Here is a 13,587-nt window from a genome sequence, read left to right on the forward strand (position 1 = left end):
GCGCTGTCCTTGCGTCGCTGCTCACATCATCGGGCTCCGCGCGTGCGAGACCCCGCCGAACCGGGACGCCGAGCTTTGAGGGACACAGATGAGCAGGAGCGGGCGGCCGGGCGAAGGGCTGACCGCGCCTCTGCCATCTCGCACCGCGTCCGCTGCCCTCAAGGACAACCTTCTCGGCGCCGCGGGCTGCCCGCAACCCGTGCCCGCGCGACTCTGCTAATTAACAAAAATTAACGGGCCCGTCTCGCCCCGGCCCTGCGACAACCCCCAAGCTGAAGCTCTGCGCCGCGCCCGGGGCTGCCGCGCTCCCTCCCGCTCGCTGCGGGGCGGGGGGTGGGGGCGGGGCGCGGTCCCCCCGCCGCAGCCCGCGCGGGAGCAGGTGCGCCGGGAGCGCGCGCCCGCCCGCCGCCGGGAGGGGGGGGAAGGGGAAGGGGGGCGGCGGCCCCGGTGCGGGGCGGCCACGTGGAACGGCGGCTCCCGCGGCCGGTACTTCCTGCTCCGCATCGGGCCGGCCGCTGCGCCCGGCGGGGGGGAAGGAGGAGGAGGAGGAGGGAAGGAAAAAAAAAAGGGGGGAAGGGAGAGAGTTAAAAAAAAAAAAAAAAAAGAAAGTTTGTACGTGGAGCAGCGGCGGCGGCGGGGCCGGGCGGGGGGCGGAAGCCCGGCGGTGCGCGGGGCCGGGCGCTGCCTGCGCGGCGGGCGGGAGGATGCGGCTGAAGCTGGGCTTCCTGCTGCGCGCCGTGCTGCTGGCGGGCGGCTTCTTGGGGCTGCTGCTGCTCTGGTCCTCGCTGTCTCCCCGCGCCGAGGAGCCGGCTCCCCCGGGACGGACGCGGGTGAGTGCGCGGCGGCGGCGGGGCGGGCGGGACGGAGCGGGGGTGACGGGGCCGCCGCCTGGGATGCGACCGGCGGTGGCTGCGGGGAGGGGGGCGGCGGCGGCTGCCCGGGCGCGGCCTGCGGCGCCTGCAGGCCCGAGAGGGGAGCGCGGAGCGGCGGGGCCGTCCCCCCGCCGTCCCCCGGATCCGGCCTCCCTGCCCGGCCGGCGCCGCGCCGTGGGGCTGACCAAGCCGGGCCGCGCCGCGCTCCGCTGGGCCCCGGCGGCCCGGCCCGGCGAGCGTCCGGTCCGCCGCAACCCGCCCCCCCCACCCCACCGCCGGCCTGGGGGTGCGGGCAGTGCCTCGGCGGGGCCCTTCCCGGGGCCTCCCCGGGCACCCAGCCCGCGGGGGTCCGTGTCTCCCGGGGGGCTTCTGCGCCCCTGAAGTCACCGCGCTGGCGTGAGCCGCGTCGGCGTCCTGCAGCCGCCCCCCAACCCCCCCCCCCCCCGAGCTTCACCCAGGGGTGCAGGCCCCCCCCCCAAAACTCAGCCTGGGGTGCGGGCCCCCCCCACCCCTATCTTCACCCAAGGGTGCGGGGCCCCCCCCGCCGAGCTTCATGCAAGGGTGCGGGTGCTTCCTGCTCCTGCCTCGGCTGAGGGGCCCGGTGCCCCCCAGGAGCGCTTCGGGAGGTCGGGCGGATGCCCGGCCGTGGCCCGTGTGAGTCCCGTCAGGTGGGAACAGCCGGACCCTCCGGCACCCGCAGGGAGTCGGAGGGCTGCTCTCGTCTCGCCGGACTGAAGGGGATCTGCTGGGAGTGAGATTAGTCAGGATTGTTTCAATCTTTGGCAAAGTCATAAAATTTCGCAGCGATCATCTTAAAAAGTGGTCTTTTATTCTGACGTGTTCACTGACGGTCTTGGTCCTTTCTAGTGGGCTGCTTCGAATAACTGCAGAAGGCGAGCCAGCCGACAGAATTCTTGCTTTTGGGAACGGGGAATGACTTTGGACTCCTTCAGCAGATGCTCTGCCTTCTGAAGCTGTTACGGTTTGCTGTATCGTGGCAGTCGCTGCTGAGATAATGGGCTGTAGCGGTTCTTCTGGAGATATGCGGTTTATTAAGCGGTGAAGTTTCTGCAGTCTGTTCTTCTAGACACAACATGGGCTTTTCTGATTACAGAAGAATCCTTAGGAATCTTATTTGCATACCTCCCAAGAAAATGTCAGGCAGTAAACATGTCATGTCAGAACCAGACAAATTACTCTTCCTGCTTAGGAATGGGTAACAGACCTGCGAGGTGACATCCTCTGGAAGAGGAAAAAAAAAATAGATGTGGTTGCATTGGTGTGTAGGGCAGTGACCATCTTCAGCTGATTAGTCTGGGGTGACAACTGAAATATTGCAGTCCTACAGCGTGCGTGTTGTACCAACTCATGCAGGTGCCGTAATGAATCACGCTGTCCTTTCTCACAAGGCTGAAGGCTTTGCCTCGGAGACTTCTGAGCTGAGCCCTTGTACCCACCTCCACTCACATGTGAGGTCGAATTTGGAAATGGTTGCAAGCCTGAAGGCTTTCCCTCAGAGACTTCTGAGCTGAGCCCTTGTACCCACCTCCACTCGCATGCAAGGTCGAATTTGGAAATGGTTTCTAGCTGGTGCACGTGGCGATAAAGGAGTCAGAAGAGTTTTTACGGTCCTGCCCCTGACAAAGCAGCCTTCTGTCTTGATTGCTGCTGCCTTGACTGGGGGAGGAAATATTCATGACAGCCATCTCGGGAAATAATTCAGTCTTTATTGGGAACAAATACAATTATATTAAGTAAACACTGTCAGAGATGAAATCTAAACAGAGTGGCTGGTTCATTAGCTAGATCAGCTGTTTACTTATCGTTGTGATGTGTATGAGAGCGGGTGACATGTGCTACTTCATCGTTTTGTGGGAAACGGTATTGCTCAAACTAAATCCGTGTTTTGGTTTGGGCTGCTTTCGCCCTCAGAAGCTGCTGCTCAGGTGATGGGTACGGGCAGTGTGCTCGCTACCGGCGGGGCTTGGGCGTATTTCTGGGGAGCGGGCAGAGCCCAGGGGTACGCCGGGAGGCGAGGGCCTGTGCGTCCGTCCTGCATCCATCTGTCCCGCACCCATCCCGCATCCAGCTGGGCGAGACAGCGCTGGCCCTGGGCGGTGGGCTCATCTCGGGGTGTGCTCCCCGCCGTGCCCGGGAGCAGGCTGTGCGTCGGGGCCGTTTCAGCGTGTTGGAACGAGGAGATTAATCGTAACTCCTTCCCTGAAACGCACTGGTGCGCACTTTGTTCGGTCCTACCAAAGTGTGTGTTTGCGCTGTTGTTAGCTGCCGGAAAGTTTGTTACGCTGAAGATAACAGAATAATTCTTTTGCTTCCTGTACAACACCCTCCTCGCTTCGCTTACAGTGAGAGCTCTAGCCAGCAAATGCAGAAATCCTCCTTGGATAGTACCAGCTTAAGAGAGAATTAAACTTTTCACAGCTAACCTCAGGCAGTACGCTTTCCCTCTCTGCACTGTAACCCTGGGCACTTTTTAATAACACTGAGGCATTAAAGAAGCAAAGATTAGAAGTTCTGCTGTGTTGCTCTTTTTGTGTTCATAACCTTGAATCTTTTCCTGCTTACAGCAGCAGACAAGAATAGGTAATACTGAGGATCCTGGAGTAATGTTGTAGCTATGTACCTTTTTAAAGAAAGGTATATTCTCCCTTCAAATATTCTGTTACATTTTTTCTACTGATCTTAAAAGATTTCAGAGACCTTTTGGAGAGGCAAAATGATTTAACATATGGAGAGTTTTCAGTGAAAAAGTGAAAGTGAAGAAGTGGCTGTTGAGGAAGGAAATGAGAGAACACAAAGGTAATAACGGTGATACAGACAGTTGGACATAAGACCTTTCTTTCTGACAGAAGACTACCACATATGTGTGTATTCATTGAAAGCATATTCAGAAGTTGGGGAGACAAAAGTCCTACTCCAGGTAACCTGACTGCAGAAGTTTGTTTCTGCAAGACACAGTTTAAGGAGAAAGTGCTTGAAGGATTCGGAGGGAGAGGTTAAGTATTTATTTGTCTGCGTTATCAGACATATCCGGACAGAACAAAATAATCCTTAACCTAAGGAGCTTCTAGTTTCCAATCTATACCAAATAGAAACAATGAAAATATGTTAAGGTCTGTCCTCAGAGTCTTTAAAAGCGTATCTGCTTTTGTGTGAGTAAGGACACCTGCTATCTGATAGTAAGGATTACAAAAGTACTGAAGATTTAGGCAGGGGCACTCTTGCTTATGGCTGTGAGAAAAGATTCGATAAGATCATTGATTCAATTATAGTGTGCCTGTTGTGGGGTCTTTTGGATGTTTTCCGATACCTTCTGCTCTTCTGGATCAGGGGATCCCGGTTTTGGAGCCAGCAGGAAATAATTGAGGCTGTTCATTCTAGGAAGATTGCTGTAGGGATCCCAGCTATAGTACTCGCTGGTCTCCAGCGAGATGTGTTGCTAATGATCAGCCTCAGAGGTACGGCCTTAAAAGCTGGTGTCATCAAGGAGTGGGTAGTACAGCAGGCAGAACCAATGGGCTGGAACGGTAAAGAAAGATTCGTTACCGAAAAGCTGGAAACAGCATATTTGGAGGAGAAAATGTAGTATAGGTGGACTTTAACTCTCTAAATCTGACCAGTTACAAAGTGTGAAAGTGACCAGATTGGTGTTCAGAAGCTTTAAAAGTTACGTATAATTGAGGTTTTTGGTTTGGGTTTAGCTTACCTGAGGTGAAGCTCAAAGTACAGCATTGCGTGGTTGTAGTCTGTGTGATAGGAGTATGATCAGTGGTCTCGTGCTTCCTCTGTTCTTCACTAGAGCACCCCAAGAAGCTGATAGAAATGACCCTGTTCGTTTGTCCGTATGAAGGAGAGTAAGTAAGAAAGAGTGTCCAGCCTGTTACTTGTCCTCTGCCGGAGCCTGGGAAGGTGGTAAAAGATCTGCTGCAGGTGTGTGGTTGACCTTGCACAAGACAGAAATGCGGTGGTGAGATTGCAGAACCCACAAAGCAGGTTGCCTGTTTTGCCCTGTTCTGATGTGCAGCGAGAAGAACTTCCAGAAATCTCAGCACAGGCAGCCTGGCCTCGTATCTGGGAACCTGGCGCTTCAGATTTGGAGCGTTACAATGCTTGTGGCATTAGCCAACTTTGGCTTGCCCGTAGCCACTGATGGGCTGCCCTTAACTTGCCTCGCCAGGTGTTGAAGGCGATTAATTTTCTGTGTCTGTAAGTGATGGGTTCTTAATGGGCTCTTATTTAGGGAGCATTTGTTTATCGACAGTTCTCAGACACTCTGGGCTGGGTTCTTTTGAGGTCACCATCGCTGTGGGCCCTCACCGACCACCACGTTTAAACGTTACAATTCCCACGTGGCCGCTAGAAGGTGGAGAATTTACGATGTGGAGGCGGAGGACTTGAGGGGGGGAAAAAAGAAATAAAAGCTGAATGGACGTTTTCTGAGCTTTCTGGTGACACCCCTGCTCCTCCACTTTAAGGGCCACTAATATCCTGTGTGCTTGGGCTGGATTGTCACTGAGAACTTAATGACAAGTTGCAGACTGAACTTGAAGTGTTGCTGTGGTTTAAATTAGATTCTTTGCGGTGGAAGTCCCAGCGGAAATTCCCCACTTTGCCTTAAGGAGTAACAGCAAATGTGCTTAGGAGAGAAACCGAGACGCAGGAATTTGAAGTTGATATCATTACTGGAGGAAAGGTGGGAATCGGAATAAGATGAGAAGTCTGATGTAACAGGGAGAGTGGTTTGCCATCAAGAAGGGGTTCAGGTTGTCCGAGTTTGGTGCAAGCGTGACACATTGTGGTAGGCAGGTGATCAAACAGAAAAATAATCTCTTTCTCTCCGGTTGCTGTGGATAGTTACCTGCAAGTCGGTCACTTTTTTCACTGGTTTGCCTGCCTGTAATAGGGTGAGACCTAACACAGGGAGTGCCACATCAGTTCTGGCACTCCCGCGTTATCGGAGAGCTCGACACAGCCATTCATCACCTGGGTGTGAAAAGCTCCGTGCAGGTGCAGGGCTAGACGTGGGCACGCCGCCGTCTGCAGTCAGAGCCCTAATAAGTCACTGCTGCTGGTGTGACGCTCAGCAGGCAGGAACACCTTGGCAGATTTTTCATGTTCAACAAGCTTTGTTTGGAATCCGTGCACAGGGCAGCAGTGAGCTTGCCACAGCCAAAGTATTGCTGTCCTTGGAAGTAAGCATCACTTTCTTTTTCCTCTCTGTTTGTTACAGTAATCTTTAGTGTTGCTAGTGACAGTAATAGGAAAAATATTTTGAGATATTAAAAGCTAATTTTTTTAATATGTGCTTTCATCTAAAATGGCTTTGGAAAAGCTTGTAAAAATCTGTCACCCTTGGGAGGCTGTAAAAACCCCGATCCTTATAATACTAAAAGTGAAATCTTTTGACAAATGCTTCGAGTTACATCGCAGAATAAATGACCACAAAGCGGTTTCCTGAATAATGTGAAGAAATCAGGGGAACAAAAAACCCCTACGTAATTCCTACAGTTTATGTATATGTACGTAGGTTGCATTCAAACTTTCTTGACCTCTTTTGTCATTAAGATCCCTTGTAGTAAGTTAGGTGAGTAACTAGTTTTTATCTCAAGGCTATTAATTATGTAAATGTGTACTCCTCTAGAGAGAGCAGTTTTGCACCACTTCATGTGTAGGTGACAGGATTCCCTTTGTCTTATTGTAGCCCCAAGCGTTACCGTTTGTGGTAACACACGAAAAATCAAAAATCTTCAGTTACGGCTGGCGTTTGCTTTTTAAGAATCCCATTGCAGGAGAAGGAACCAGGGAACGTTTGGCAGGATCCCCAGTGTAGGATGAAAGGTGGCTCTGCTGTCTTAGGTGAGGTTATGCAGCAAAAAACTTAGTAATTGCATCCGTTTATGGAACTGTACAGGGGAAATTATTCCACTGTTGCTGTACCTAATGGAGAAACCGTGAGGAAGACCGGAGAAGTCAGGAAGGATCAACACAACGCGGTGGGTAGGTTGTCATTTGTTTAAAAAAAAAAATAAAGTAACAGAAGTGGTAATTTGTGCTGCTTAGTGTGGGACATTAAAACCAGCATGTAATAAAGTCCTTTCCAAAATAAAAATCTGGGTAATAGTCAACCCTCTATTTTAAAGGTGAGGAGAGAAGAGGTGATGGCTAAGCTGAAGTAGTAGGAATTCTGGTGCTTGTAAATGTAGCTGTGGGAAAAGGCGCAGTGGGTCGTCACGATGCCAGCCGTGAGGGAAGGCACGCCATACCCACAAGTGTGTACATGGAGTTTTTGCCGCATGGCCGAGCAGCGTGCACCTTCCCGAAGCCAAGCTCAGCAGAGATAAAATTGCATGTACTGAGCTGACGTTCCCTAATGAAAAATGACAGTATCTTTGTACTATTTTTGTCAGATATTAAATCAGCATTACGGGAGGCTGCCAAGTGGAAATAGGGCAGGATAAGCTGTTGCATTAATAGGTTTGTCTTCTACCTTGGGGGGCAAGGGGGAAGCTTTTTACAGAAACTAGGCCAGATAATCTGAGAGAAGGAGTCCAAGTCTGGGAACAGTTACATTTAATTACTAGATTTCCTCCCGAAGTACGGAAAACAAACGTCTACTGCGAACGATTAGTTTAAAAATAGCAACATGCTGCTTAAAAGGCCGCCTCCTCCATCAGATTTCTTTTATCTTTTTTTGAATTAAGGGGAATTTCTCTTGTTTGAATCTGCCTTTCGCAGTCGCCCTCCGCCCCACAGTGCTCTAGATTTAGGCGCCTTTTTGGTGAGTGAGGTTTCCCCCGTGATGAACAGGGATGCCCAGGCAATGTGTCCCGTCAGGAAGGTGTTGCCAGAATGGCCCGGCGAAGGGGAGCAGGCAGCAGCCAGCAGCGCGCGTGTCTTTGGAGCCTCTGATAGTGCTTAGGCTTGGGTTTGGGGGTATTCTGGCCTTTCATCTAATACAGGTTTTGGGGGAGGGGGAAATTTAAGTCTGTAGATTTCTGTAAACTTAAACCAAAGGTGAAGGTTGTGCTTTCTAGCAGGTTTCTAGGCTGGGATTTATCAGTTTAATTGGAGCCTCCTTCTTGAAGGAGCTTGCTGGGAAAGAATGTGCTTTGTGGAAAAGGGGTGTTTTATTGTTGTTAATTGTAAAAAGGTACAGAGGAGAAAGCTAATGCTTTTATTCTACCTTTGATTTTTCAAATAAACATCCTTGTTGTGCTCCCCCTGCTTGGAACTGAACAGTTTTGAAATGTTTGCTTACTCATGGAATATCGTTTGAATCGGTAGGTCTGAAATTCAAAAAACAAATTCTTTGCTTAGTGCTAGCTGTTTTTTAAATAGGTTGGTGTTTTCCTAGGGATGCATTTTACAGCACAGAATTCCTATTTTCTGAAAACCCTTGGCTTCCCAAGTGGGAATAAAAATGTTATTCTTAGCGGGCGACATACATACATTATTCCTAAACCAAAAATGGCTGCTTTTCATAATGAAGGGAGGATGCTGAATAAGGGGATATGTTAAGCGTGCTGCTCCATGTATAATTAGCATACTTTCTTGCAACTTGCAGAACAAATTGCTTTTTTTCCTCTCTGTTATTATAAACTAATCGTTTGCTGCTCTATAGTGGTCTATATTTCTTTTCTCTCATAGCATGTCTTCTTGAATCCTTCATTCTAATCGCAGGCTCCAGTAATTTTTTTTAGTATTGCTCTGGCTTTCCTAAACTACAACTTATTTGCCTTTGATTTCCTCATGGATTGTTCAGCAGTCGGCACTGATGTGCACTAAAGCCCTGAGCAGCAGGAGAGAACTGCAGGATGGTAGAAGGTAAAAACAATATACTGGTTTACGTGCTGTTTACATTTGGAAAACTTTCTTTACAGTTGAAGGTCTCAAAATACAACTGTTAATGAAATTAAAGCATGAGCAGATGGTGCTTAGCCCACAAAGTTTCTAACTTATTTTGTTGTCTTTTAAAAAATTTGGCAAAGAAAATGGCTCAACGAGAACTGTTCTGACTTGAGTGAATACAGTTGATTTTTTTAATAAGGCAGAAAGTATTATGTTAAATAGTGTGCTTTAGAAAAAAATACAGTATTTTTAATAAAATGAATATAGTTTTTTTCATCTTTGAACATTTTTGTCACAACATGGGGATTTAAATTTGCTTTGGTTTTTACTCTTTTGTAGTAAAAGATTTCCCGTTTAAGGATGACTAAAAAAACGAAGGGGTAGCGTTTCAATAGGGCTGAAGCATAGCAGCACCCCATTTTATTTCTCAATTCCTTCCTTTAGGGTTTGAGATATTGAAGCGATGTCTTTGTTTTGAGCTAGTTAATAAGAATTCCAGGTACATCAAAGAAAGAGGTATTTATCGTTTTAAGTTGGCTATAGAAAATGCCTCATCTGTCATAACGTTTTGAAGCAAAACCAAACAAAGCAACCAAGCTACCTCCTAGAAGCATCTGGGATGGTAACGTCATGAGTCTTCTATTCTTCCTGCTGACGAAGGGAGACCGAGAAAGACAATATTGAGATAACGTGTTCTTCAGAGAAAATAAATTGTTCTCTGCATGCTTTAGTCTTGAAACAAAATTTGCTATGCTCTCACTTAAATGAGACCTTGAAGTCAGCTCTTCCAGGCTTGTAATATGTGTGTTTTCTAAGCCATGCATGTGTCAATGGTGCATTCATCATGCACCTTAGACTGTTTCATCTGCTCTGGCTCTGCTAATCCATCTCCCACAGTGTTATTCTAACATGCCAAAGCCTCTCGGAAGCTTTCAACAGCAGCTCTGAAATATGTTGGGTTTTTCTCACCTCTCTCCTGTTTTCCACCCTTATTTCCCTCCCCTCTACGAAATATCTTCCTCTTGCACAGAACCGAGGTCTTCACTAGCGATTAGCTTAAAAACAATGTAATCTGCAGGGGTGGAAAAGGATGGGAGGTGCTTTTTTTGTTGTTGTTTGCTTCTTTTGATGGAATATGACCTTTTAGTGATGGTCTGTAAGTGTATCACCTGCCTCTGACTGGGAAGTTCTCGGCCAGCAGCTCTCAAGTCCAGAAGAACGGTGCGTGAGTGTCCTGTGCCCCAGCTCCTGCTGCCTCTTGTATCACTTTCTGGAGACCCTCAGCTCCAAACGCTGGTATTTCACTCGGTATAAGATACTCCTGTGGCATGAGTTTTACCAAGTGTATAAAGTGGTCTTGAGTACTCTCTGTGGAGGTATTCCAGCCCTGAGTGTTGGCTGTGTGATCTCAGTGTCTAAGAGTTGAAGACTCCTTGTGTCTTCTGTCCCTCTCTGTTTTCCAGTACCAATTTAAAATATTTGTCTTGAAAGCTTGCTTGTTTTTTAGTTGTATAAACAGTACACAAAAGGTTGGGCTAAGGAAGGCCAAGATGAGTTGACTCAACAGTGTGGCCGTGAAGCCCTCTGAGCGGGTGCAGTCGTGCGCTCCTCCTTCGGGGTCCCCAGCAGACAAAACATCCTCAAGGACAGCAGCTATGCATGGTGCTGGAATTGAGATTGGGAGAAGACTTCGATGTCAAACCTGGGGCAAATGGTTACTCTGGCCCAGCTTTGGCAATGTGTGACGAGACCCTTGAGTGCTCACATACGGAGCAGCGAGTAGGAACCCAAGGTGTCAATACCATCACCGTTGTTTCATGTAGAGAAACAGAAAGGTGGGGAGTCTCTGTAAGATACAGAGCTGCTGTATTAGAGAGCAGATTTGCCTTTTCCATGAATAGGCACGTCAGTCACCTCTCAGGGAGGTACCAAGTTTTGCTCCCGTTATTATCTTCTACCAAGGCTGGCAATGACAGGGGAGTTGTCAAGCTGTTGTGATAAAAGGGAGCAGACTGCCAGGATAGTTCATGTAGCCTTTAATCTTTGTGTATGCCTGAGGGGCCGTGGGAAAAGAGGATGGCAGGGAGCAGGCTGGATTAATTTTTCTGGATGAAATGGATATGTCCTGGGGGTTGGCCTACTTTAAAAGTAATTAGAATTCTTTGAAATACGCTGTCCTTGAGCTCGCTTCATCTGTCCTACGTCCCCTTTCTTTGACTTCCGTATGCCTAGATGTTGTGGTTGAGAGATGTGAGAGATGCCTTGTGCCTCTTTGGGAGATGTTTGTTTTTGCAGTCTTTCCCAGAGGTGCAGAATTTCTAAACCCAAGCTGACTTGAATATACGCGTGTGGTTAAACGCGCCCGGGGACTGCGGGTGATCAGAGGTACCTGGGTATGCTTTTGCTGTTACGCTGAGAGCAGAGAGGCTGCTGGGCTTGCAGTAAGGCATGCGAGACGCTGATTTTCAAATCTTAACGTACAGAAACAATCTTCTTCTTTCAAAAATAAACTTTTTTTCCAACAGTCCTGTATGTTTGCATCAAGTGATGAAGGCATGATTGGATCCTTAGAAGGCGGCTTGAGGATGGTCATTGAATGCAGCCAGCACAAGTCCGTGTTAGTGTAATGAGGTGCATTGATCTGCTGTTGTTCCAGGTTCTCATTCCAATCTCGTCCTCAGCTGAAGGATGAATACCTCAATTTAGTTCTTTTTTTTTTTTTTTCCTGGTCAATTTTTTTCCTTATTGGTTCTTTGTGAGAATTTGGGGAGTTAATTAGGCTTGTTCTCTTGACCCACTGTTCAACAGCTTAAAGAGTTTTCTTGCATTGGGGTAAGTTGTTAAATGATGTGGATATTTGGAAGTAAGGAAGGAAGATAAATGATCAGACTACTTCTCTTGCTTTATCCTCTGTAATAGCTTGGGCAATCTATCTTCTAACAGGTTTGTCACAGGATATAAAATGCTAAGGTTTTTATGAGGAAAAAACCTGTTTGACTTTAAACCCTACAATTTATGTCTGCAATTAAAGAAGTCTTTACAGCCTTAGATGCTAAGCACCAAACTTTTCCCTGATAGACTTGGCCAGTTAGCGTTGCTGCAAAGGAGAGGCGGCTTGAACAGGTTTTTGAACAGGTTTTATCTTGCACGATATTTGCGAGAGTTTAGTCTGTGTTGATAACTTGTCAAAATGCAGTTTGCAGTTTAATCCCAGCAATCCTAATTTTCAGGAATTGTTCACAGCTGTTAATTTCTAAGAAACAGAACTTTTGTCTATTAATTTGGTTTATCTAACAACCAAAGCATAATGTTGCAAGCAGAATTCATTAGACGTCTTAGGTTGATGTTGTAAAAATATATTGTAATAGCTAAACTGGATAATCTTGAGACTGATGCCTTTAAATGTTCATTGGTGAGAATGCTTTTGAGTGTCAAGAAGAGTTGTATTTTACCATCTTCCTTTTTCAGACCTGAGAATTTCCTAAGTCCAGAGCAAAACACTTTTTTCATATTTGCTAAAACATGTGGGCATTTATTTTTTAAGTCCAGTTGAGAAAGTTAAGTTTTCAGTTATGGAGTCAGTGCCTTGTAGCTGAACCCATTAAATATTCCTGTATGTGGCTGTGTGTAGCTGACTTTCTGTAAGTCACGTTGGCTTTACAGATGACAACCTTCAGGCAGTGTATATTTAGGAGATCTATTTATAGTCTAACACCAAACCCCAGCAACTTTCCTGTAGGAAGTCCATTTGCTGCCCCACATGCATTTGTTAATTTTGTCAGACTTGACTGTTTCTATACTGTATCAGCTGTAGAACTCAAAGACACTTTAAATTGTATGAAAAAGACCAGTTATGGTAACTCTAAAGTTTTGAAACCAGTGCTGGTTTTATCCCAGTGCATATTGACCTCTGCAGTATTCCTTTCCTTTCATAGATTTTTGCTTTCAAAGTTTTGGTTTCTTGATGTATTTTGATTTCGTAAAGAAATGTGGCCAGCACTAGACTGACACATTCCCTAATTCTTATTAAGGCACATCCCTTTCTTATCTAGGTGTAGTGGCATGAAAGATTGGATACAAGAGTGAGAAAATACTTACGTGGGAAGGAGTTCTGCCTGCCATTTGGGTGCATTATCTAAGGAAGGGGTAATACTGGAGATCTAGAAATACGTGTTCAAATCATCATGCTGTGAAAAGTCACCGTTTTTACCTATGTTTAATGAGAACTCTGTTGAGGCTTGGAGTTTTCCTAAAAAGGGAAAAGCGTCATCACCCAATGCAGGGCAACCGCTGGTTATGTACATCATCTCTCTCCTCCCAGGAGGTAAGAACATGCAGCTATCTCTTTAATCTGTAGTAAGGGGGAATAATCGCTCTTTTCTTGTAGCTCTATTTCGGTTTGGAAGAACAAAGGGAGGTTCGCGCTGCTGAGGATATTTGACAAAAATATCGTTTTGTTTAGGGCATGACAGCGTTCCTGTGCTACCACTTAACGTGGGTAACACTGGAGGAGCACTCCGGGGTGTCCCGGGGAGGGGAACAGCAGCCGCTGCCCAGACCAGCCCAAACCAAGTCTGGCTTACTGCTACAGGAGCACGCAGGTTGTGTCCGAGATGGGGTCTGGGTGTGATGACTCGGAAAACCACACGACTGCGCAAGCCTGCGTATTTTTCTGGTCCTCTTAGCGCACCGTGAGCGTCTGGCCCTGAATCCAGGAGGGATGCAAGTGTGCTGCTGCCTTTGTGCCTCTGCATCCTTGGCGCAGCAAGCAGGTCTCCGGCAAGGGAGAAGGAAGGTGTGGAAAGAGGCACTTTGGGGTTTTTTTGTTGCTTGTTGGTTTGGTTGGTTG

General features: G+C 47.6%; 1 protein-coding gene across 2 annotated transcripts in view; it reads left to right on the top strand.

Moving 5' to 3' along the window:
• The first annotated feature begins 661 nt into the window (after window positions 1-661).
• The window catches only part of GALNT7 (polypeptide N-acetylgalactosaminyltransferase 7), a 77,588-nt gene continuing 64,662 nt past the window's right edge, over window positions 662-13,587 (top strand). For both annotated transcript variants that reach the window (XM_075421734.1, XM_075421732.1), the window contains exon 1: window positions 662-830. In XM_075421734.1, coding sequence (XP_075277849.1) covers window positions 705-830 — 126 coding nt within the window. In that variant the 5' untranslated portion in view covers window positions 662-704. The remainder of the gene's footprint in view (window positions 831-13,587) is intronic.

The sequence above is a fragment of the Opisthocomus hoazin genome, chromosome 5 (assembly GCF_030867145.1).
Source record: "Opisthocomus hoazin isolate bOpiHoa1 chromosome 5, bOpiHoa1.hap1, whole genome shotgun sequence".
Taxonomy (NCBI): domain Eukaryota; kingdom Metazoa; phylum Chordata; class Aves; order Opisthocomiformes; family Opisthocomidae; genus Opisthocomus; species Opisthocomus hoazin.